General features: G+C 37.6%; 1 protein-coding gene across 3 annotated transcripts in view; it reads right to left on the bottom strand.

Moving 5' to 3' along the window:
• CCDC148 (coiled-coil domain containing 148) overlaps positions 1 to 26107 on the bottom strand; it is a 56830-nt gene that overhangs the window by 17724 nt on the left and 12999 nt on the right. For all 3 annotated transcript variants that reach the window (XM_068686878.1, XM_068686879.1, XM_068686880.1), the window contains 7 exons: positions 25231 to 25334; positions 24222 to 24304; positions 23893 to 24056; positions 23553 to 23648; positions 23287 to 23468; positions 16460 to 16598; positions 14212 to 14418 (listed from right to left, as the gene is read on the bottom strand). In XM_068686878.1, the coding sequence (XP_068542979.1) occupies positions 14212 to 14418; positions 16460 to 16598; positions 23287 to 23468; positions 23553 to 23648; positions 23893 to 24056; positions 24222 to 24304; positions 25231 to 25334 (975 nt within the window). The remainder of the gene's footprint in view (positions 1 to 14211; positions 14419 to 16459; positions 16599 to 23286; positions 23469 to 23552; positions 23649 to 23892; positions 24057 to 24221; positions 24305 to 25230; positions 25335 to 26107) is intronic.

Below are 26107 nucleotides of genomic sequence, written 5' to 3'. Positions count from 1 at the left end.
AGTACTGTAATATAAATAGCTCTAAGCATCTGATTAAATATTTTTTTGTATAAACCAGAACTAAATATGACTGATCCTAATTGACTATATACTGCATATGAATCATCTACCTAAATTTCCTCAAAACAGGCTATTGAAAAAAGTACTGGGCAAAAATTTTTCCTTAGTTGTATATAGTGTCAACACCCTACCCCACCCTCCAGCAATACTGCACTTTTTGTCATCCCAAATACATTAATGGGTTCAAGTAGTGTGTTCCAAATGGTTTCCAAATTATTTAAAATTACTTTATTAATAAAGACTGCCATATCACAAATATGGCACTGTGAGCCCTCAGCTGAAAGTGGATCTCCCATATCCTAATTCTTTATTCCGCATAAAGAAATATGAAACCATGCCTAAAGTTAAACTTATTCCAGGTTACAGAAAACAAACAAACAAACAAACAAAAAAAACAGATTAGCTGATATTGGAAGGAACCTCTCCAAATCATCCATCCCACCTCCCTGCTCAAGCAGGGTCAGCTACAGCAGGCTGCCCACAACCATACTGAGTCAGTGTTTGAGCATCTCCAAGGACTGAGACTACACAGTTTCTCTGGAAACCTGCACCAGTGTTCAACCACCCTCTCTCAGCAGAAAAGTGTTTTCCTCTGTTCAGATGGATGTAGTTTCAGGTGTTCTGGTTTGTGCCTTTTGCCTCTTGTCCTGGAAACAGGCACCATTGAGAAGAGCCTGGCTCCACACTCTTCGCACCCTCCCTTCAGGTGGATGAGATACATGGATAAGATCCCCTCTGAATATCCTCTTCTCCAGGCTGAACAGTCCCAGCTCTCTCAGCATCTCCTCATATGAGAAATACTCCAATCACCCCACTGCAGTTGCTCCAGTAGAAAAGAAAGAACAAAACTCTTTTTGATTCAAGGATTTGCATCCAGCCACCACAAAAACTAAATGAGGATCCTCATTTTTAGACTGTTTGAACCACCGTCTTCTCATCCCTTGACACCATAACTGTTCCACTTGACACCACTCTTTCAGTGTTAAAAACATTCACTTGGGAATGTCTTCTCTGTTACCCACTGTCTTTTCTTTAATATTAGAGAATTGCCCTGTTTTAAGAGGAGCACAATTTCTCTGTAGTTCAGTCTCTACATTACTTTCCAGCACCAGTTCCACATTCAGTTCTGAAAGACTCAAGTCTTTCTCTCCTGTCATGAGTCCATTATTTCCTAAGTTTGTTCAAAAGTTGAAACATGAAATAGACAAGTGGATGCTCTAAGATTTATGCTAGTCCCTCTGAACTAAGTGGCATACGAAAGGATCACGTGTTTAGCTATGTTTAGCAGAACAGAAGTGTACTTTGTTGAGGAATATGAAAAGCAAAGATTATTGTGGTGTAGCTCAGAGTAGGGACAGTACCAAAAAAGCAGGAAAGGAAGCAGGTAAGGCAATCCAACACACTTTCTTGGAAGAGTGACGTCTAAACTCTGAAGAGAACAGCAGAAGGGAAGGAATGGCCACATACTAGGAGTAAGACTTATTCAGACATTTATTGCAGGGTTTTCTACAGTTCCGACTAATAACAAATTCAGCCCTAGATGATGTCTAAACAAATTGCTCAGCATGGTAAAAATGAAAAATGGATAAATGACCTAAACCTCTCTTATATAGCATTTTTTGTTTACCAGATGGATCCCACGGAGGAAACCAGTGGGTTTGGGGTCTAAATCATGCAGAGGGAATGACAAACTGATTACAGAATTTCTAAGCTACACACGAATATGAAAACCATTCAGTAGGCAAAGAAATCCATAGCAGTACAATATTCTGAAGCAAAGTGCTATGGGAAGTACTTTCAAGAGAACAGTCCAGAAGAACTTGTACCACAGTTAATGAAAAGAGCTAATTACAATTTCAAACCATCCATCTAAACAGAAGTATGGAACAGTGATAGAAACAGAATGAGTTACACGAGACAACCATCTAAGAGACTTTTAGAGGGAAGCTGTCAATTTTCATAAGACCCCATTTTCTGGAGCTTAGCTGCAATATCTGAATGAAACCTCCCACACACTGTGAAACCTGTGCTCCAAGCAAGGTCTTTGTCTAAATGGAAATTTTTGTTTAGCATTTTTGACAGCAGTCTGCTCGTGCGTTTTAGCAGCATAAGAATCTAAAATAAAATGCTAAAGTGTTTTTGTTACTACACTAATAAACTTAAGCAGAAATGTTTTGAAAATGAATGTGAAAGAGCATACAGTAATTTCCACATCACTTTCAAAACAGATACAAAAATATATTCACAAAGCTTTAAAAGCTAACAACAAAACAAATGAAATCTGCTAGAATGCTACTTAGACTGGAGCTAAAATAAACAGCTGAGGAATTGAAAGGAAATTTAAACTTCGGTAATAACATCACAATTTGAGATATCCTAAACTAAAATGAACTAACAGAGTCAAGTCATCTAACAAAAAATGCTTCAAGCTTACATTCTCCAGCATCCTGCTTCACATTCCTCTTAAGGTCTCTACAATAACTCAGTAAGTGCCAATATAAGCAGGCTCAAGACACGCTGCAGTTTCAGTTTCCTCCAGATCTGAGAATCCTCTCGATGTTTTACTGATCTTCTCCAGATATTAGTTATCTACTAACCAGAGATCTTTTTTAGTTATTTGATTTCAGCCATTAGTTAGCATGGTGAGCCCATTAAACTGATCTTGCTTTAAGTTAACTGAAACTTCAGGGCAACTTCTGATTTGTAAATAGGTGCCGAGACTAGAGTTGTACCAACAGTCTGTCACAAAGACAACTGATTAAAGGAAAGCCTCTAACAGTAGAGATGCTAAAACTAGTCTAGACACAGCTCAGGCTTCCTTGTTCATTCATTTTGGTTAGCAGTTATTTCCATGTCACATATGTTATGTCTCACGACAAGCCATAACCTCTCCCTGCTTCTGTGCACATAGCTCTTCTGTTAATGGCTTCTGATTCAAGATAGAAATCAGTATTAGGGCATAATGTAGATTTTCAGCTGGTTTCATACAAACAAGTGAATATAACCAAGCATCAAATATACAACTTCCCTTAGCTAACAGAACATTAAGGATGTAAAAAGTTTTCTCAGGCAAAACTAATATACCACCCTATACCAATAATTCAGCTCATATCTCCACTGCTTTTGACATTGCTATTTACCTACACTGCCTTAAATCACTACTAAATAAACCCGTTCACTTAGTGGGTATAATCTGCTTTCCATTTTTATCTAATCTAGTTAATATTTTTCAATGCATATGCCCACTGCAGATCAAGGAAGTGGGTAATAAGAATGACAGAAGGAAGGAAAGTTTCATTATACTATACTTCCCCACAATACCCATTTACTCTTTTCTGGAGGCAGCATGTGATGTTATTTTACATCATCACTGCCCCATCCCACATTCATCCAATCCATGCCTTTTCAGTAAGGTGAAAGAGGAGCCACCTCCTTTAACAACTGATCAGCTATTTCAACAAAAAAGGAAAAGCTGGTAACAGCAGAAAAAGGCGATTTGCAAAATATTTATAAAATGTTATTCAGTAGGTTGGCACTATGCCATGTATTCCCCACATGAAGCATTAAAATAATTTAGGATAAAGCATTCTTAACAGAGCTGAGATAAATTAATGTTTTGTTATGTAAGAAATTCCAAAAATTAGGTATCGAACAACTGAGTCCAATGTCAAAGTATTTCAATTTTTAAACCACGTTTGAACATTATCCTTCTGCTAGAGATTAGTTCTAGTCCCACAGCCTCACCTTATTTTGTGGGCCAGACTGCCTGTGAAGGGAACATTTGGGGGACAATCACCCATGGAAGATGGCACAGGCCACAATGAAAAGCTTCCCCTGTTCATATTGTCACAGCTTGAAAAATAAGGAGCTAGACTACTTTCACTTATGACAACAAAGGATATGGTGGACTGCCTCTTACAGAAACCAAATCTGCATCTGTATTTACCTTGCAAATTATACTTCACTGCGTGTTTGTAGAACACATTGCACTGTGGGAACCCAATCCTACCTGAGAGCCTCTGGGCGCTGCTGCCAAAGAGCATCAAAGGGCAGGCAGTGAGGCATAGCATAGTATTTGAGGAATCTCAGTGGCATGCGTTTCCACAATTTTAATATTTTTGCTGTTTAAAAGTGACTACCTGACGTTCAGTTTCCAGGGTTCCTACAACATATTCTTGTCAAGAAAACCCACTGTATTCATCTGTTTTTTCCTCCAGAGGTAACATCATGTAGAACAGAAGAACAAAAACAATCCTGAACAATAATTCTGATTCCCTAAGGTAGTAATTTTGGACCACAGAATGCACAAAAAAATTTATGTGTTCTTGATTGCATTCTTTCATTCCTACTAGTACAAAATCAGAATGGTAGAGTTTACTGTATCAACAGTAAATGTTCTGTTTAAATACCAAAAAATCCTAGTGGTTAAACTAATGCTAAAAATACACTAAAAATTGGATCTCCTATTGCCTGATTCAAAAAGAAACTTGCATATTAGCAATAAAAGTACTGCCAATGTTAAGTTTTGAAGGTTTTTAATTACAACCAGCATTTCAAGTACATTTCACAGTTCATATATTATTAGCAGAGCTCTTGCCAAGTGAATTATTAAATTGCTGCACTGAAGAAAATACATACGTTTCTATTTTCAGTTCATTATTTCTATATTGCATATTACAATAATGTAAAGTACACTACAAGCCACTAAAAATAATTTATTAGTTCTTTCACTCTAAAGCATGAATAGTAATAACATATTTACCATGTACTTAATACTACAGATATATCTTTTAATGACAAAACTTTGGGAAGATTTTCCTTAAGAATTCCCACTATGTTAACACAAGCTAATGTTACACCATGTAAGGTCTTCTCTTTCAAGAAACATTGGCTTACATTAGAAGCAGGTTAAGCTGCCTTGGATGATACCAAGGAACTTGGCACCAAGCTCCTTCCAGCAGCTAAACTACCTGGAGCTAGACAAACAGGAACAGAGGACAACTGATGGGTGTAAAGAGGGCCTGTACAGTGAAGGTCATGCAAGAAATAAAACCATCCTGTGAAAACTGAAGCAAAAATACACTGCAAACCAAAAGGCCACAGAATGACTGGAAGGAAAAGTGACTCAGAATGGCTACACAGAGCTCCAGATCAGTATTCTGGCAAGCTGCACTGCTACAGATAAAACAAGCAGCTAGAATTCAAATTCTACACGAGGATTCCCGATTAACATGCACGATAGTTGATACTGGAAGTCATAATGAAAAGGGGAAAAAAAAATCCTCTGATATCCCTCTTAATTACCAGTTTGGATTCAAATCATGTCAACCATGACTTTTTTTTTTTTCATGTTTTTAAGATAAGGACTGCAAGGATCAAGCTTGTGACCTAAGGAATTCCATTTACAAAGAAAAGGCCATTTTAGAGCTATCCATTGTGTTCTGAGAAAGAGAAGCAAGCAAAACACATGTAAAAGGTGATTAGGAAAAGTGACAAAAGGCTATAGGCTAAAGGAATTGTAGGATTGCAACATCAAGTCTTCAGTAAGGATATTCTTCTCAGTTCTGTTTTTACTGGATATATATCACCCCATCAATGAAGATGATATATTAAAAATTGGTAAACTTTATTTCCCCAAACAAGAGAAGGTCATTACTAGAAGATTAACATAGAAAATTCATAAGAAGGTGACTTTCACTACCAGCAGCAGTCTCTTCACTTGCAATACAGCTTAATTGTTAATTCTTCAGATGAAAGTGGCACATGCTGATCTATGCCTTCTGCCTGAGCAACTCCATTCTCATGTGGGGAAAAAAATTATAATAAAAAAAAAAATTCAAGATCTAGTCTACCAAGGATTTACCCAGATAATTTCTATTAAGTTTAGCAGAAGTTTAGCACAAACTCCACTTGGGTTAATGAGCTAATAAATCCCTTGGACTCAAATATTTTCCAAAGGGAACAAGACAGCAGCACAGTGTGCTACAAAGCTTTATATATATATATATATATATTTTTTTTTTTTTCGAAAGTAACTGGTTATAAGGAAATGTCTATTCAATGAGTATTGAAAAGTAGTGCATTTCATTAAAAAAGTGTTTTCAAACTTGCTTGCATTCACACACAATTTCCCATTACAAAACCTACCTTTACCACTCACACTTTTAAGACTCTGCTAGGTGCTAGGGAAAAAAAAAATACATGTTGCAAGACACGTGCATCTCCAGGACAGAAGGATTACAGACAGAAACACCAAGTTCATAGTTCTTGCACAGCAACCCCGACACTCACAGGAAAGGATGATTGGACACACTCTATTGATTGTTTGGACTTGCAGAAAAAGTCTGACATCTAGCAATCACTGAACCTACTGGTAACATTATGCCCATGCGCAGTAGTTCCAACAGCTCTCAGCCATACGGTACTCACAGTATGGGAACTGAAGAGTAAATTTACACTTGTGCAGTGGGCATTTCATGGTTCCAGTTAACAACTTGTTTGCCAGGACTCTGGAAGTCACAGACAAATTCTGCTTCAAAGCTGAAGTCTCCAAGGACATGGGGATGAATTATAGACTTGCTTGTGATGTATAATTTTATCAGACAGGAAAACAAACCTGGACTAATCAGCCCCGCTCCACACACACACATTGAAATAAAGCTAAGTGTTATTTTTGGAAATAAAATAAGATTAAAGTATATGCATATATTCCTAAATGGAAAGATAATGAGACAGGTGCCTCAGGGTGTGAACACTAGAACTCATAAAAGGGAAAAAAAAATGAAGTGTATATTAAGAACAGTTCCTTGGAGTCTAAAATATTATTCAAGGGCAGAGGAGGGGGAAGCTTATCAAAACAATGTAAGATAGCCATCATTTTCTAAATTTAGAAAGTCCTTTTCTATGAACATCATACACACCATTTTCCTTTTCTAGTATTATCAGTAACCTTATGAACTGTTTAAAAAAGAAAAAATCTGTCAGTTACTAGCTTGCTAGTAGATTATGTCACTAGCTATGGTAAGAAATTTAATTTTAGCAGGGAGGGTTCCACACAAAATATGATTATGAAGTAGAAATATTTGGAAAGAATCATTGCTGTTGACATTTTAGTTCAAGTGGTGGTAGCAGTGCAGAAGCCTGTGCTGATGAGTTCCTGTCTCACAGCAGCAGGTTAAGCAACATGTTGATCAGGCATCCTGCTGTCTGTGCTCTGTGATACAGTGATTAAAATACTTCTGGCCACTAGCTTCTCAACAAACACCAAGCATTCAAAATCCTTGCTAACATCTAATCGTGAACACCCAGAGGGTTGGCTCCAGTACTGTTGTTTTTCCAGACAGTGAAATACAGATTACCCAACCTGCAGTGCCAACAGAAGAGCTCACTTTAGGAAGCCATAAGGTCATAGAAGTAAGGGAATATCCAGGTTATCCTTCTCCTGGCCTGTTGAATATCATGTCCCATGCACATGTTCTCTCAGCCTTCCCTTATTTTCTAATTTTGCCTCATTCACCTCCTCAGTCCCTTCCTCACTTTACTCCTCTGAGTGCTTCTATTCTGAGTTTTTCTGCCTCATATCAGACAGCTTTCTCTTAAGATAGGTTTGGTGGGTTAGTTTTGGGTTTTGTTTGTTTCTTTTTAAACTACTTCTCTCTCTTCACATCTCAGAATCAATACAAGGATGGACCTGGATTCTGTCCTGCTCTATCTCATTCATAACATGATTAAATGACCTTGATTCACTGCTAGTTTACAAAAGTTCGAAGAACGAATCAGTATGCAAGTCAGTGACAGGTTGTCCTGTAGTTCGCCACTGGGTATAAGATGGCTTCTGTGAAGCTAAACATTCTGAAACTGCAAAGCGCTGAGTTTTGAAACCTGCTCATCAATGTGCAAATTGGCCCACACCATTTTGACACATGCTGATGTACAAAACAGCGAAAGAGTAAAATGAAATACAGACTGTACTTTTGACACTTAGCAGAAACAAAATGCCAGCCACTCTAACACAGAGCTGACAGGGCAGCACAGGCTCCGAAGCAGCAGGACACTGACTCAGTGGTTCAGCAGTGAGAGCGCTGCTCCTTTTCCTCAGGGAGGAGACTTAGCACTACCACCATGGTGAAGGACTCATCTGTCTTACTGTAAAAAAGAGTGCTTCAGCTCCTGAGACCAGATAGTTAATACATGAAGTAGTTTACAACATCAATGGTCAATGACAACAGCAGTTATGTGAACAACGAGCTATCATGATAACAACAGATAGTGGTCTGAAATCTCCAGTACCTTTCAGCTCTAAACAAAACAAACAAACAAAACTGTTCCCTCTTCTCTTCTAGAGTGGGAATTCTTTCAAATCTTCTGAAGAACTGGAATTACCTCCAGACTCCATAGGGTCCCTTGAATGACAAACCAGGCAAATGGTACAAGCTAACAGTACTCTCTGCTTCTAACTGACTTACAAAAAAAATATGAAAAATCCTTGATTAGAGCATTTGGTAATAAGATAACTAAGAAATGATACATTTGCAAGTTTGGTTGTTTTTCTAATCACAGAGTGAGTTTACCTTCTGACATTAACAATGAAAGTTAACACCTCTAGTAAATTTTGACTGGCACTCCTGAGTAGCTTGTGCTCCACAGGCTACCCTCCGCAAGAAGTCTGCAAGAAGTAATGGAGGAAAACAAGTCTATTGTCATTAGGATTAAATTTTGTCCCACAAAAGCTCATATCCACCACTAGAAAAAAAAAAAAAAATTGAAAATCAGAAAATGGATAAAGGTAACTTTTCATCATTAATAGAACCATAGACATTTTTTTCAGCTACAAAAGTGCTTACATCAGAAAAAGGGATACAGAAGAAAATCATTTGAAAATAATCCTCTGTCAAAGAAAGACTAGTAAAAAGACACTATTTTCAGTTAGGAAATTTAGTCACTAAGGCTGGGATTGGTACCTATAAACCTTGTGATGCTGCAGAAGACCAGTTTCAGTTCCTCAATCAGATGACAGGATGAGGGGGAATGGTTTTAAACAAAAAGAGGGGAGATTTAGATTAGAGATTAGTAGGAAAATCTTCAGTCAGAGGGTGGTGAGACACTGGAATAGGTTGCTCAGAGAAGCTGGGGATGCCCCATCCCTGGAGGTGTTCAAGACCAGGTTAGACAAGGCTCTCAGCCACCTGATTTAGGGGGTGGTGTCCTTGCCTATGGCAGGGGGTTGGAACTGCGTGATCTGTGAGGTCTCTTCCAGCCTGAGCCATCCTGTGATTCTATGATTCCCTGAAGCTGGAAGCATGTCACAGTACCTTTGCTCAAGACAATACGTCAATGGTTTACTCTTCATGGCTTGTCCTGGCATTTCTTCTCTCCTGTCAGTCAGTATTATTTAGACATGTTACAGTTCTTGACAACAGGAGTGTCAACATATTATTAACAAGTTTAAATATTTTGTAGGTTTAAATATTCACTCATACATAACCTTAAACCGCAATTCTATTTACAACTACTTTGTACTGTGTATGTAAGGATAGCAAATTAAGCTCACTTCTATTTATTTATGCAGTGCTATGAACAGTGTCTTTGATATTTCACTACTTTTGGAAAGTACTATTGCATACTATTTTACTTGCCTGAGGTGCTACTTTCCTAGCTGAAGAAGGAAGATTATTCTCCAAAGAACATAAGGTTAAGGTGAGCTGTCTGCTTGTCTTACTACCCATTCCCAAGTAATTTGGGGATCACTGGACAATTTCAACTAAATCTGGCAGATAAGTGTAAGTCTCAAACATATTTGTGATCCTACAAGCTTTGATAAACTGAGCAGCCAGGTGACTGAGACAGATATGTCTCAGCAGAGGCACCAAATGCTCCTCTGATTGAAGTTTTGGGGCACAGTGGGTATTTTAAATGGAATTGTGATGGTATTCTCAGAAGAACAGAAAGAAACACATGCAGCTGTGTTGCAGTACTGAGCCCCGGGGAACTCCACTAGCCACTGGCCTCCAGCTGGATTTGACTCCATTCACCACGACTCTTTGGGCCCGGCTGTCCAGCCATTTTTTAACCCAACAAACTGTACACCAGTCCAAGCCATGAGCAGCCAGTTGCAGTACCTTAATGTTGATCTCCTGTATTAGTCATTCAAATCAGTGATTTGACTATATTTGACTACTAAAAAAAAACAACAACAAAAAAAGTTCTCATTATACATGAAGGGAGAAGAAGAAAGTCTATCTGCAACATCCTTTACATAACCTGTAACATTTCCATCAATTCCATTGAACTATCCTTCTTTTGAAATTAGTTTATCTTAGCTTCTGTCAGGATAAGGAGTGCAAAAATTGCCCTCCAAAAATTAACAATCTGTTGCAAGAGATTTTAGCACTGGAGTGGGGATTAATCCGGGAACACAAAAGATTTAAAGGAAAAGGGATACATTGTTTTATGTGAAGGAAGAGAAAGCACTCTAAGCATCATGCTCAGGAGATTCAACTCCCATTTAATCTACTTTTGTAAGTCTTTCCTTGACTGTCCTTTTTAAACTGTTTTATATGAAGGTGGAAATAACTGGACTACAAATATTTTCATAAATTCAATTCAAAAATAATATTCTGAATGCATGCAAACATTGACTGAATTTATAAAATGCAGAACAGCAAGTACTTCAAGCCATTAGAAACCAACTGTGAAGGAGCACACTACTAACCCTCTTAAAAGATCACTCCCACTTTATTGCCTAACTGCCTTTTGACAAAGAACAACGCGCTTTATCTTGTTTAGGAAGAGGAATTTCAATAAAACACAGCACTGTGCTGAACCTGGATAAATCCACAAACTACAAAGTGCACCAAAAATATAACATGGGTCATTGCCCATCACTCGTTTAAGGTGTAGTTCTCCCACAATTTTGTTTCCTTCCCTCCCTCACCCCCTTCCAGGGAAATGGGGTGGGGGGGAAGGGGTTAAAGATGTGTATCAGAAACATTCATTCTTTAAGGATATATAGTATATCCTCACTAGTATTATCCTTTTCACACTTTATTTCATTCAGATGACTATGATATGGCCCTCATGATTTATTTCAGTTGAGCTTCTTGGATTGTTTCAAAATTCCTCCTTAGAGACCCTGATTTCTGTTAGGGACGCACACTGATATTCTGTGACACAGAATGTGGAAAAGGAATTTAAAAATCCATTCCCAAGTAAAAACATGTTACAAGCATAAATTAACTTCTCTGCTGTTTCACTTTTTAATTGTTTTATCACCTCTTGTCAGTCACAAAGCCCAGTCTCATGGATGGCACAGTTGCCTCCAGTGCATTTAAAAGAACTTTAAATAACATGTTTGCTAGTCTTTTTTTTTTTTTTTTTTAATGCCTTGGTTTGTTGTTACCAGAGAAGAAATAAATACATATATAGATAGATGTTAGGTGATATTATGTAATTATTGCTTACAACAATAAAAAATATGTAGTCTGCCATATTCTCTTTTGCACTGCTAAATCTGTTCTACAATTAGAAACAAACAGATTTTGACACACAGAGAAAGAAAAATTCTTGAAAAACCCTACTATCTCCAAGCACCATGGAATTTTACAAAAAAATATCCCTTTTAGATCAGAATAAATGAAACAGACTCCATGGCATACTGACTGGAAGCAAAGGGAAAGGTGTCTATTCAGAGCCTAGCCTTCTCACAACCTATCATCAACAGCTGCTTAAACAAGCCATTTTGATTTTCATGTATTTTTGCACAGTGTATGCAAAATGGATTTAGCAAGCCTTTGTATTTCTAGAATTGTTTAGACACGTAGATTTTACAGTGTATGTGCCATAGCTTCGTTTTACAGCTGCTGATAAAAGACATATGCGTACTATGGCTTTCTCTGAAACCTGCTGGTGTAATGAACAAGATCTACATCTCTCATGTTCAGGATACAAACTCTTCACAAGCATACCAAGTTTAACTCTACAGCTAAATCATTATAACAACTACATTGTTCCTCTGGGAAAGTGGCTTCAGTAAGATTTCCTTACATTAAACTTACAGAAATGCAAAACGCTAAGGTAATTAACGGCAAAAAAGTGGGATAACACCCCTATCCCCTGCTTTCCAGCTCTACATTCCTTCCTTTGCGGAGGGAGATGCACTTTTTTAAATCTCGTCTTACAGACCCTCATCACGATGGGTTTTTAGTTGGTGTACATTTAACTCCCAAACCCAGAGTTACTTTTTAGCTGATAGTTGCCCACAACCACTTTCAACAGCAGTATGACTTCTGTAGTTGCACAATTCAGAAGTGTGGAAAGAAAAGTCTGAAAAAGGAACTATAACTGGGCAAAGTATAAGTTTTCAAATGCATATATAGCTGCTAAAACCAGACGAAAAACACGGATATATTCAGGATAATCGTGAAAAATAGCATGCCCGGTTTCAGCTTCCATCTGCTAGCCCCTTCAGTTGCAGAACTGATCAAAACAGGGTCACAATGATCTCTTTCTGTAACAGCAAAACTGTACCTTTTTATTCCTCTCTTCTGAGAAGCAGGTGAATTGCTTTTCATCAGGCTTTCAACTTTTTTTTTTTTTTTAAAGTCACCTTTGAAAGCAACCCTTGAGATGTGTAGGCCTAATAGGTTTAAGTTTCAAACAGTTCCAGGTTACTGGAAGCAGGAGGTCACAATCCAAAGACTTTGAGGCAATGAATGCAACGGTGAGAATCTTAAGCTACACGGAGATAACATAACACTTCCCTGGTATTTTTATGAGGGGGGGAAAAAAGTGACTGGCTGATAAAATTCACAATTCTGGAATAAGTGCTAGTGCAGGTAAGAGAAACAGCCATTCCAGAAAGGGAGGCCTGGGGTCAAGATCGAGCTCTAGAAAAGCATTCCTCACAGCACTTGGCAGCAGCCTGGCTCTGAAGTCAGGCATTCCCCACTCAGTCAAGCCCAGACAGCTTCTAACCCTAAACTGTTTGGATTCAAACCTTCCTATGTCAGAAGACTCTAGGAAGGGGCGAGGGCAGTCCTTCGTACTATTATTACAGTGAAAAACTAAACTCAAAATCAAAAATTCTGATTAACCACAGTTAGGTTTACTGTGATTTTCAGCTCTTTAGTACTTCATGGAAAAGGGTTCAAAGACAATGTTGATAAAGTGAGAATAATACATCATATATGCTTTCATATGATAATTTCTGTGCAAGTGGAAAATCAGAGAACAGTTCAAACAAATGCCTTTCATGCCCAGAAATATGATTCCCCTTATAAATGCCTCAGGCATCAACATAATGCTCTCCTCTTGTGTCCAAGCTCCTCCGATTTTATTTAGAAAAATACCCTTTGAAAAAAACACAGGGTTTGTTTGTTTTAAGTCTTGTTCACCTCTTCACACAGCAAATCTCCTTTCAGGATATTGTGAAACTTCTATAACAAGGGCAAACACAATATGGGATCAATTTTTAAGAATGCTTTCTATGGCTGAAAAGTAAACAGAAATGAAGACAGATACTCATTATTTCTCTGAAAACCGACTACCCTTTATCAAATAGACTAGTGGTAGTGATGATGAATGGAACATGTTTCACTGCCACTTATGAAGATTCTAGCATTAAACCCAATTATGACATAAACCTCACACAGTACAGGTATTAAGCCCACTTTGCTAAGGATGAAACCAAAACACACAAATATTTTGTGATTTGCTAGAGTTAAAAATGAAAGCAGAGTCTGACACCAGACCTCTGCTCCTGGTGGCTTGTTTACAGTCTCTCATATTCTAAACAGCAGAACAGATCTTGTTCTTCCAATACAGAAATACCAGTTCAAACTCTTAGATGGTGTTCAAAATCCACCAATAAATGTGATCACAGTTCATGCAGAGATTACACCCACAGTATGAAACTAAGAGTAAGGCCTAAAACATAGTAGGCAACCAAATTCTTAATTAAAAAAAAAATAAAATACAAACTAAGTTCAAGAGTCTGTAAGAATATGACACTTACAAGGATCCCTATGAGTAACGAAATGGAGAATCTTCAAAACCATACGTTAATTTTTAAAATTTCAAGTTTTTGCCTGCATTCATTTTTAATTTGGCAGTACAAAACAGATGTGCTTGTGCTAGATTTATAACAGAACCTACCTTGGCTTTCAGAGCAGCACAAATCTCCTGTTGCTTCTGTTTGTTATTAGCAGACGCTACTTCTTCTTCCTGAGCAGCAGAGGCTTCAGCAACAGCCATCACCGCCTTAAGTAAAAAGGCCTTCCTAGCTTGAATCCAATTTAATATCAAAACTCTGTGTTGATTCCTGAGGAAATTGTAATGATCCCAAGCTCTCTCATGAATAACCTAAAAAAGTAAAGCATTTCAGAAAAGCTTAACACCATTCATTAATACCGTATTTTGCAAACCTTGAATACCATTTGTATAATTATTACATCACCAATATCCCTATGGAATCCACAATTAGGGCCTGAAAGTATTCTGCCAGGCATTGGGTATACTGCAGTCTACTAAGTGTCAGTAGGCTGTGACAGCATTCCAGTATTTCCCTGGTGTTGACCCCTATCACATGGCACTTCAGGATCCTGACAAACCACCGTTCTTTCCTGAACTATACTTCTGGAATAAGAATAAATGAAACACATTCTTGCCATAGAGTACATACAGTGCAGGTTAGATCCTTTCAATACATCTTCAGAGATACTGAACACTTTTAGCACGATGCTTTTCATAGAATGTTATGATCTCCTATAGAAAAACAGACCACCACTTAAAGCAGTTGTACAAGCATAGTACAGAGAATTAGATTCACTTTTTCTTTCTTAACAGGAAATTTGGAAATTGATTTTTGGCTTGCCAAGCAGCATTCTGCCGCTACCAATACACAGTTTTTAATCTTAAATACACCTTCTTTGGCCTTATTCATTGATTTTCCAGAGGACATTCAAGCTTCACAACACTGACAGAAATAGTGACAGGTAAGGCTCCATAGTCTAAGGCATTAGAAACTTGGACCTGTTTTACATCCCAAGAAACTACCGGTTACAAGGATGAAGATGGCCTTCTCACAAGTTCCAAGGGCACCATCCTTGATGCTCGCTTCAGGGCCTTTGGCAGGGGCATGCTGACTCACCTGGTGCCTAGTTCACAGATTTTCCTCTTGGCTCCTTGGCTCACAGATCGATGAAGCTAAAGTGGTACCGCTACCTCTGGAGATTTTTTTTTTTTGCTCAGATGTGTGTAGGCCACTGTATGAGAGGTTCACATTGCCATCACTGGTCTCTGAAACTCAGGTGAGCCTTACTGGCAAGCAGCTAAACTAAGCTAAGAAACTACTGAGCAAGAAATGTGATGCACAGTTTGTTCTTCTAAAAAGTAGATCTCTGTCATGACCTGCTACCAGATCAAGCACTCAGGTACTAGTCCAATGATCCATTCTTCAGAAAGAAGGAAGAATAGGAGGCTCTAAGTTTAGTTATGCTAATGTAACAAACATTTTAAGAGCAGATTCTCAGTACTGTTTTAACATTTCTGTATTTGTCATGCTGGTATGCATACCACATTCAATGCAGAATGATGATTTTTAAATTTTAAGTGACTCTCCGAAGAATTAGGGATACCCATTAATAATGGATATGTTTAAAAGTACACATATACAAGGCATATAATTCTTTAGACCAGTTCTCACATCCAAAAGTTCTGAAATCCACCAGAACTTTGGTGAAATTATGCTATTCATCGGTATCACTACACTGCCACTCCTTTGCACTAGGCACTCCTCAAACATAAGGAAGTAGATGGTCTAAAAATACATGCAGAGATAAGAAAAGACTCCTACTTTCCCTATGACATCCTGAAATGTTCTGGCCTTGAACTGGGTTTCTCTATTAGCTGCTATGTGCTTATTCACTGTGGAGTGTAAAAAGAATCAGTAATCAATTTGAAATGCATTATGAATGTAAAAATAGCCTCTCTCTGAGAGCAGGAGATAAGTTTCCACTCTTCCTGCTATATATGTGCCATAGAGCAATTAAAATAACTATTCCTAGACAGTGTGACAATGTTATACATCCTTATAAAAGATAAAAATAACAAGAGAAGCAGAATAGTGAGACATAACTATAAAATTGTATAGCAAAACAATGCTAGCAAACTAGTTTTGTGAATTTGGCAGTAAGAGGTTGTGTAAAATCTCCATGGCGCTTATTTTGAAGAAGTGAATGGTTTTTGTTTGTTTGTTTTTAAGACAGGAACATATCTCATTGTACAGAATAAAATCTATAGTTAAGAAGTCACAAAATAAAAACCTTTGATAAGCATTCTTTAATACAAATGCTCACTACATGCTTTATACAAGAATGTATATAGCTAAACTAACAACACTGACCAGATCGTGCCTAGATTTGTGAGGAAGGTATCTCTGCAGCGCATCAAGGTACAAAGTCCTTCTTCTCTGAAGATCACTTGGATACTGATTGATAACAGTCTGAAAAACCCACTGATCTTCTTCTTTCCATTCAGTGTTCCTACAGAAATTCAAATTCAACACAATCAGATCCAAAGTAATTTAACATTTTAAAAGGAGAAGTTTGGTTCTAGCTGTTTACAAAAAAAAAAAAAAAAAAAAAGCAAGGCTAAACCTTCAGTGGGTTTTATGACACAACCCTGAACCTGTAAACCTAATATTAGATCAAAGCTGGAAAATACAGATTTTCTTTAATGAAACAAAGCAAATGCAGACTGCTTTCTTAATGTGACCTTTTTCTGGTTTTTATTTTTATTATTTTTTATTAGGGAACGACATTGTGTTTCTCAATGAAGTTACATTAATAAATAGTCACACAGCATGGAAAATATGGTGTGAAAAAGGAAGATGATCGGTTTCTGCCACTGAGCACTAATGAAAAGATTAAAGTGAATGAAATAATATCTGTATGCAGCTAAATAAGGGATTAGTCAAAAAAACTTATGATAGCCACAGAATCATGGCAAGACAAAAGATTCCTGTTTGTTTAAGTAGGAGGTGAAATAATCAGTATGCCTGCATGCATTTCAGAAAATTAGAGTAGCAAGACGTAATAAACGTCAAAAAAACTCAAGCACAGTAACACAGGTTTGGAGGTTAGATTTTACCCTCAGCCTGAACACGTTGCCATGTAGGCCTTAAATATCAGGCTTTCGTCAGCAGCATTAATGTCAGAGCAGCAATACTAAGTCAGACCAAAAGGTGTCTCTATCCCAGAGACCTCTTCTCAAAAGTGACTAAAAGCCCAGGTATAATTAAAATAAGGTAATTATATGAATCTAAACCCCACACCAAATTCCTGCAGCATCCAACTGTTTGCAGCTCTTGGACTTCCTGAGCCAGCAGCGGTATATTGGTATGTAATGGCCCTGAATTCAGTAAGATGTTAGGACAACTTTATCCTTCTGTAGGCAGGAGTACCAGGCATTTAGAAAAGACGACCAAGGTGCTGTCTTGTGAAACAATCGTACGTAATATTAAACTAGATTTTATGATACAATCTACAATTATCTCTAAAGAGGGAGCAGTAAAGAAAAATATTTAAATTATATATTTAACACAGTTTAACACAATTTTTGTTTAAAGAATGCTGTGCAATAAAAACAGTGCATAATCACCACTGTAAAATACGCCGGGAAATTGAGAAAGAATATCCCTAGGTCTGCTCATTTAAAGATGTGGAATGCTTCACCTACAGACATCCCTCAAGAACACAGACAAAATAACCCATTTCAATAAATCATTTTTCCAAGTAATGCACTCTCAGGCAAGGGAACCCAACCTCTTGATGACACTTCTCACATTCTCCCCCATCCCACTCCAGCACTTTCCATTGTTGCTTGCTTTGCCATGAAGTTGGCATGAATTTGGACTGAGTTCCATTATTTTCACCTGCCTAATAGCATTCATTTTGTAGCTTTCTTCAAGCAGACAGAAGAGTTTTATTTTTACCTTTCTGGTCTTAGAGATGATCAGGTAGGAAAAAAGAAGGATTTGACCTTCACCCACCTTTATGGAGACACCTAGTGATCAGAGCTTCTTCCTTCTCTTCCTTCAATTCCCCATTTAACGAAATAAAAATGTTCCTTAGCTTACTACACCATTTTCAGCATAGAATCATTATTCCATGATCAAAATGGCGGCAACATATAACCAAATTAAGAAGAAACATTAAATAATTTATTCCATAACTATGAACACCTTGTTTCTTGCCCTCCATGTGTACTTTCCCTATATTGTTTTTCTTTGAATAAATGTTAAAAGTTACTCTCATCTTTACCCAGATGACACAACGAAGATAACCGCATAATGAAAAATCACATCCTACTTCCTTCAATAAATTCCAGCAACGTTATTAATGCCATTAGTGCTACAAACAAAACAAAACAGAGCTCTGCAGTGGTAATAAGTATATAGAGAGATTCCACATATAACTTTTTTTGTTTTTTTTTTTAGGGGTGGGGGGGAGACACAATATGAAGCATTAACTCTTAGCTGACCCTCTGTTGTAGTGAGTTTGTGTAACTTAACTGTTTATCAGAGTAAAATGAAAGCAACTCATTGAAAATTAACAACCACAATGACCAAGTGTCTGCAGGTAACAGTACCACGTCACAGTACAAAGGTAATACACCGATACTTAGATCTTTGCTTTTCCAAAGAGAAACATTCACAATCTGCATTTGCTGACAGCTTTAGAGTAATTCACAAAATGTGCTAGGAATAAAAAAATAAAAATAAAAGTTCAACAGCAGCCTGACTGGAATGAATGAAAAAGATGCCAGCTGAACAGACCCAATGAACTGGCACAGTTAGCGCGGCACACGATGTCACACCCAGCCACACCTCACCTTGCTGCCCACTGACTTCCCTGTCTACCCAGGACTTCATATATTTCCTCTGTGGGGATTCTTTACAGTACAGTAGTGCAAACTCAGATGGAAAAGCTCCACAGCACTTGTGCAGTTACAGATTTAGGACTAAAAATACTAGAGTAATAAACCAGACTTTGACACTGATTAATGTTAAAATTAATACAATAGTGCATGGAGCCCTATTTCCCTCAACAATCTTATCTGATATAATTATATTATTCTTACTCTCCACCCATTTTCTTTTTGCTTCTTATAAACCGTGTGGAATATCCGACAAACAATTTGTAGGACACAGATGTTTGCTATTAAATCCAGCATTATGAGGAGAAATAGAGACTGCTTTGAAATCAGGGAAAGAAAAATATTTAGCTCCTGTGAAAAGTTTATTTGCAGTGACTGACAAGACTGACAACTACCAAGTAAGTGCTAGAGACAACATAAAATGTGGAATCACATTAGCAAATGCAGACATTCTCTAGTAATTAAAGTGTTTCTTTATAGGTGATGGCTTAAATTTCTCATGAAAGACGATGAATATAGATGTCTGAGCAGAGGGTTTTCTCATATGCTAAGAAGAAATAGTGCCCAGGAGAGTAAAATGGGATTAAGGAATCCATTAAACAGGGAATGGTTGCAGTAATAACTTGTAACCTTCAGGTTGTAGGGCTTGTACAGCGGACACAGTTCTCCAAAGATAACAGCTCCTGAGCTTTGATAGAGAAGTGCTACTGGGAAGATGTGCTATTTTTGCAACCTTTACTGCCTCTGCAGAAGATGTCTTGCAACTGATCCTCAGAAATGAGTGCTTTGAAAAGCTCCCTGTAGAGAAAAGGGAGGAGTTTAATGAAATCTGTTCATTTATTAATTTTAGAATCTGTGTGAAATATGGGCTTTCTGAAGAGTAACTTTAATGAACAAATTAATTATTCTTTGCCATGCATGACTTAGATATCTGACTGCAACTGATGCTGAGTACCGTTTCTTTTTCTTAAGATAACACAGCATTCTTTCCAAACATTCAAGTTCATGAACAAATATAGGTCTTCCATCTACAAGAGTGAGGCAGAGTAAGATCCATCTTAATCAGGAAACTTCACACCACAAACCTGAGAGCAGGGAACAGCTCAAAAGGCTGGTCTGGTGACCTGCTGTGCCTCCAGAGCACATGGGCAGGCGCACCAGTTCCTGCACCAGTCTCCGCCTCAGTTCTCTCATCTCTGCAAGGATCCCTCTGACTTGTATATTGCTCTAATAGCCAGCTAATGATGCATCTCAATTTCAATCTCTCAAGTAGACTTATAAATAAGATGGAGAGACAGATGTCCTCTTCGCTCAGACAGATAATGACAGGACAAGGGGGAATGGTTTTCAACTATCAAAGTGATTTAGATCAGATGTTAGGAAGAAATTCTTCACTCAGAGGGTGGTGAGACACTAGAAGAGGTTGCCCCGAGAGGTTGTGGATGCCCCATCCCTGGAGGCATTCAACCTGGAGGCCAGGTTGGATGGGGCCCTGGGCAACCTGCTCTAGTGGGTGGCATCCCTGCCCATGGCAGGGGTTGGAACCAGGTGCTCATTAAGGTCCGCTCCAACCCGAGCCATTCCGTGATTCTATGATCTCTGTACTACCTAGGAACAAGACAGAGAAATTGAGAGGGGTGGAGAATACCCTGGGGAGCTAACAGCTACAGATAGAGCTGCAAGTAGCTTATTGTGAGTAGGAAAACACTGACTGCCAGTGTCTTGATTTGTCAGCTGTGCCAAGCTTTGTCAGCTGCGCTTAGATTTTGTCAGCTGTTCATAGACAAACAGCTAAAAAAAGCATTGTCCAGCCCAACGCAATCCAGCCCAGCATGATCCATTCCAGTATATTCACAACTATAAAACAGACAGAATTACAAAATATACTGCCTGATTAAATGCAAGACATTTCCTTACTTAAAACTCTTGTAAAATTCCAGAAAGGAAGAAAGGAAGACCTCACCTAAAAAGAATCTGAAAAGCACCATCACATTTTAGATAAATATTTAAGTTAGCATCATGGTGCTTCAGTGACAGGGTATTGACAAGCTTATACAAGGCTGAATGTACAACCCAAATTTTAAATATACTGCTTGCTTTTCTTATATACGTGTGTGTGTGTGTATATATATATATATATATATATCATTCCGCTACTAGAAAACACTTCATTATTTTGTTTCAGAACTGAAGCAAGGTGATTGTCTTATACTCAACAGCCCTGCAGCAGCTCTTTCCTTTGAAACACTTACCCAGCGTTAATCCTCAGCTTTACACACCCTGCAAAATACAAACAACTTGGAAGAGAAGTTACCCTCTCTGCCCTATAATCCTCACGTATCCTCTGCAATAGCTGGGACAACCTGAACTTGATGCACCGCTGTGTGGTTGAATCTGCAGACGGATTGCAACAATGCCACCAAGAGATATGTTAACTTCCCTGTACCAAGTGATATGTTAACTTCTCTATCAATTGAGTCACTGCTGGTTGTTCAGCAGGAACATCCTGTCAATAGACCCAAAAAGAGGGACCAGGTATACTTGACTTAGTCATAATATTCCTTTCATTTGATGTTGCTGAAGATACAGTGCTAAATATGTAGTACTCAATTCATCTTTCAGTTATTCAGATAATTCAGACACCCTTGGAAATCGTGGCAAAAATATAACAGTGCTTAGAGAACCATCGGCTGTAACACATTGGTTCCAAGTCCGCAATTTATGGGACAATGCCCTCCCCCAAAAAAATAAAATAAAAAAAAAATTGTGTTTCAGCATCAATACAATAAGTGGATCTGGATTGATCAAACATTCTACTCCTATTTCTTTTTTAAGTTTCTAAAAGCAATACACATTGTAGCATGTACTCTAGTAGGACTGAAAAACACACAAAGAACATAGCAGACCAGATTACCTTATTCTCAGTTTTCTTCTTTAGATATTCTATGCACATTTCCAATTTTTTGGTGCAGAAAGCCTGAACAGTTAAACAATGATATACGTATTAACCCAGTGCTCTTTTCTGTACTTTCACACATATGATGACAGAGGAAGAATGACAGAAATAATCCTCAGATCCTTGGAGGAAAAAGTTACGATTATGTTACTACATAATTGTATTGTTCTACTGAGCAACTTCAAATTACAAGAACGAGTGAAAATGTATGGCAGTTGTATTGTCATCTTCAGGTAGACAGCAGTGAGATAACTGCAGAGATTTCACAAGCGCTGCATTAGTCAGTAAAGTACAGTGGATACATAAGGTCAAAAATCTACATCACTCAATTTTTCACAGTATTATCTGTTGGATCAAGGTTACCTTGATGAATTATTGAATAATTAAATCTTAAGGCTGTATCTTTGCAAACTCAGAGTATTTCCGTGCAAATTTTCCAAAACAAATGTAAAAAGTAACAAAAAATGTTGTGTTTTATAAACCCCGTGTCTTGAAAGTAAGCGATTCTACAAGAAAAAAGCAAATTTTGCCTTTTGTGTTGAAAATATTTTAATGTTGTGGATAGAAGCATAGAAATCAAAATGAGCAATAAAGATTCAGGAACAGAAGGCAAACAAAAAGATCAAGATTTAGCTTTAAATTCCATACCCAAGACAATTGCTGATGATTCATTTATGATTTTATACCTTCCCATCTAATCATACTGGCATACACAGACCCAAATCAGGTAATTTGTCCCAGGCAGCCTACCTGTGCACCCCTCTAGCAGGTTGGTGCCACTGCCACTTCCACCAGCTTTTCTTGAGCCACATTCTTCCCCTTTACTCCCCATCTACATACTATTAAACTATTCTGAATCTACATACAGTTTCACATTTATTTGTGATGACAGTTACTGCAATGAACCAACATCCTTGAAGAGATTGGACCTGTTTATCAACTTTATAAATAAATACATTTAAGATCTCCCTCAGAAAGGCTGTACTTTTCTGACTTAAATTTGATAGTGTATCACACAGAAAGAATCACTTTTACTCATATAAAAGTGTGCGAAGAGAACATTTGAGACGCATCAGATTGTTGGTTTTTAATTCATAAAACGTTTCACTTATTATTTCAGATGAGTTCTTTAGAAAGGACTGCCTCAATTCTCACAGCTGTGCAAACAGTTACTGGCTTTAACCCCATAGAATTGGGCAGTGAGCCAACTATTTTCTGCACTGAATAAAATAGAACCAGCTATCGTGGTAAGGGTAACTACATGATCTGTAGATTGTAAAATACATTATAGTTTATTTTTTCCCCAGCAAAAGAAATCTAGAAACAGGTGTCATTACCTATATATGACTTCCAGCTGTTGATCAACCTCTTGAAGCTTAGACCAGTACTCATTTGCAAGCTTACAGTACTCCTTGATAATTAAGTTCTTCAAATCTGGATAGGGGAACTCCAAAGATAGTAGTGCTGAAGGAACTTCATGGAAAAGTTTGTTTTTTTCTTCAGAAGAACGCACTAAAGCCTGTGATGAAAAATGCTGCTCAGACTACTCTGCATTATATTTTTTCTCAGAAACCGTTAACTAAACTTACAAGGAAAAGCTTACTTTTCTTTTATAGGCTTCAAGCTGTCTTTCCACAGTCAGACTTTCAAGGTTAAGAAATTCCAGAATTTCTTCCTGTTGCTTCTTCACAAACTCAATCTATGTCATGAAATGCATTAGTGTTACTTCATATTGCTAGAATATGAAATTTCTTATTTGGAAACAAAAAGCTTGATTTCCAGTTTCACACTGCTATGCTTTTACAGATTTTAGTGAAAAATTTGCAGTGCCACAAATACAAAGCCTACTGAATACTCTGAGTTATATCCGTAAAACATTGCTTATAAATAAATAAAAATGCTAAAAAGACAATGATTAGAAACTGTAACATTAAAATACCAACCTGCTGTAACATGTCAACTGGATTGAACTTATATTTCAGACAAAAGTCTTCTGAGAGGGAATGCTGCATTTCAGACATCCAGAATTTCAAATTCTCTCTTAGTTGCCAGATAGGAGCTACAGTATTTGTTTGGTATGCATCCCATTCCTTTGATAATTTTTGCTCTATATCCAAATGAAACATAAAGCTTTCTCAAACACACAGGGTATTAGGTAGCACTATACTTCCTAAATCTAAAGCTGTCATGACAGGCATTTAAAAACATAAACAAGTAATCAAGATAATTTTGACTATAATAAAGAACCAAGACATGAACTGGAAAGTCTTACCCAAGTCCCGTATATCCAAAAAAAAGTCATACTTATGACTTCCTTCATCAAGAACAATCTTTACTTCTGCTTCTGCTTTTTCCCTGCAAGACATGAAAGAGTTTTTTTGTTTGTTTGCTTTAATACAGAAGATTTGATTTCTTTTTTATTAAATTGACAAGAATGATAAGCTCTGATAATTAAGTAAAAAGAGAGATTCTCTGCCTGGAAATCTATTAAGGTCAGGCGTTTTACAGAAAAGTAGCATGGAAGCCACCCTCTTTTGAGCAAAACATGCTGTTATTGATCTGCTGTACATGCAAAATGTAAGCTAGTAGACCTAGGACAACAAAGCTGTCTGTAGTTTGGTCAGCAAGTTACAAGTATTTCTGGAAAAAAGAAAAAGAAAAAAGAAAAACAACAACAACAAAACAAAAAAACATAAAAACACCTGCAGCAGGCCACCAAAAGCGTTCGTTCCTGAAAATTCTAAGATAAGGTACATGCATACATCATTCAAAAGAAGAGAAAACAGCTTCTGCAGCATGAATACAATAGAATAGAATAGAATAGTTCAGTCAGAAGAGTCCTAAAAGGATCAAGTCCAACTGCCTGACCACTTCAGGGCCAACCAAAAGTAAAAGTACATGTATAGTATCAATGACGTTATTCAAATGTCTCTTGAATGCTTCGTTCATCTTTAGCAATGAGAGGATAATTCTCTTCTCATGAGCAATATTAACATTCCCTGTTATAACTGTGAACGATTCAACATACCTAGAGACGCACTGACACTTAAAATGATTAAAAACCATCGGAAAACTTCTGATACTCCTACAAATACAGGCTCTTCAGATTCTGACAGGTCAGCTAAACAGCTGGAGAGCACGGTATGTGCCACTGAGTACATGCGGAACATCCACCCTGTTCTGCCCTTTTTCTGTTCTTTCATCTGTTCTCTTTGCACCTACCTCTCTGTCTGCTGATGTATTTCTTTAATAATAACTAAATAAGATTCCTCAGGTCTTACCTGTTCTCACGCAGTCTTTTATGCTCTTGCCACCACACTTGGCGATGCTGTTTCAGCAGCATTTGCTCTTTGTTATTCTTTGAAATTTGTTCTGTTTTTTTAATCTGCAGGAAAATAAATGCTTATAAGTACTTTTAAGTATTTTCAATAGCTTTATCACATGCCTTCATATCAAAATTTAACTACAGAATGGTGAACCTAAAGGCTCTTTGCACAACTGTGTTTTCTGAAGAACAATGGGTTGCAATGTAATCAATTTCCATGAAAAAAATTATTCCACTCCAAATCACAATTAAAATGAAAACTAGAAGAAAATGGACTGTATTTTTTTTCTTCCTTTTTCTCCTTTTCTTTCCCATCCCTGTTGTCCAGGTGATAGAGGGGAGATTAGTAAGAGAAATAAAAATAAACTCTTACAGGTGGGAAGATGAAAGAGTAAAAATGTTTCTTTCGAGAAAAAGAATTTCAAAAATTGATTACTGAAAACAGGGTGCTTTTCCAAAATCTATCCATTTAAAGATACTCTGAAATTGAGGGCTCCACAAGGACATTGCTTCCAACTTCAGTTAATAATAGGAAGACAGAGATAGATGGAGTTATTTCTTAAACTAGAGGGAGAGCCATACAGGCTGATGGAATAGCAGCCAGATGATTCAGGCCAATCAGCAACGAAGGAAGAAGGGAAAGAAGTCTGTGGCTGCCAGAAACCCCTGAGCTAGGTCAGTTTTATTTTATCCTCCTGCCATCATGACTGTTTCCTGCCTCTCAGTGACTAATCAGGACAAAGCAGGATTTCAGCCCAGCAAACATTTGCTCCTCTCCTGCTACTTTTCTTGCTGCCCAGCCACAGCCTTCCTCTTCACCACCTGACCCCATC

Source organism: Anas acuta, chromosome 6 (assembly GCF_963932015.1).
Source record: "Anas acuta chromosome 6, bAnaAcu1.1, whole genome shotgun sequence".
Classification (NCBI taxonomy): domain Eukaryota; kingdom Metazoa; phylum Chordata; class Aves; order Anseriformes; family Anatidae; genus Anas; species Anas acuta.
The sequence above is the reverse complement of the archived record's forward strand: the minus strand, read 5'-3'. Positions and strand labels throughout refer to the sequence as shown.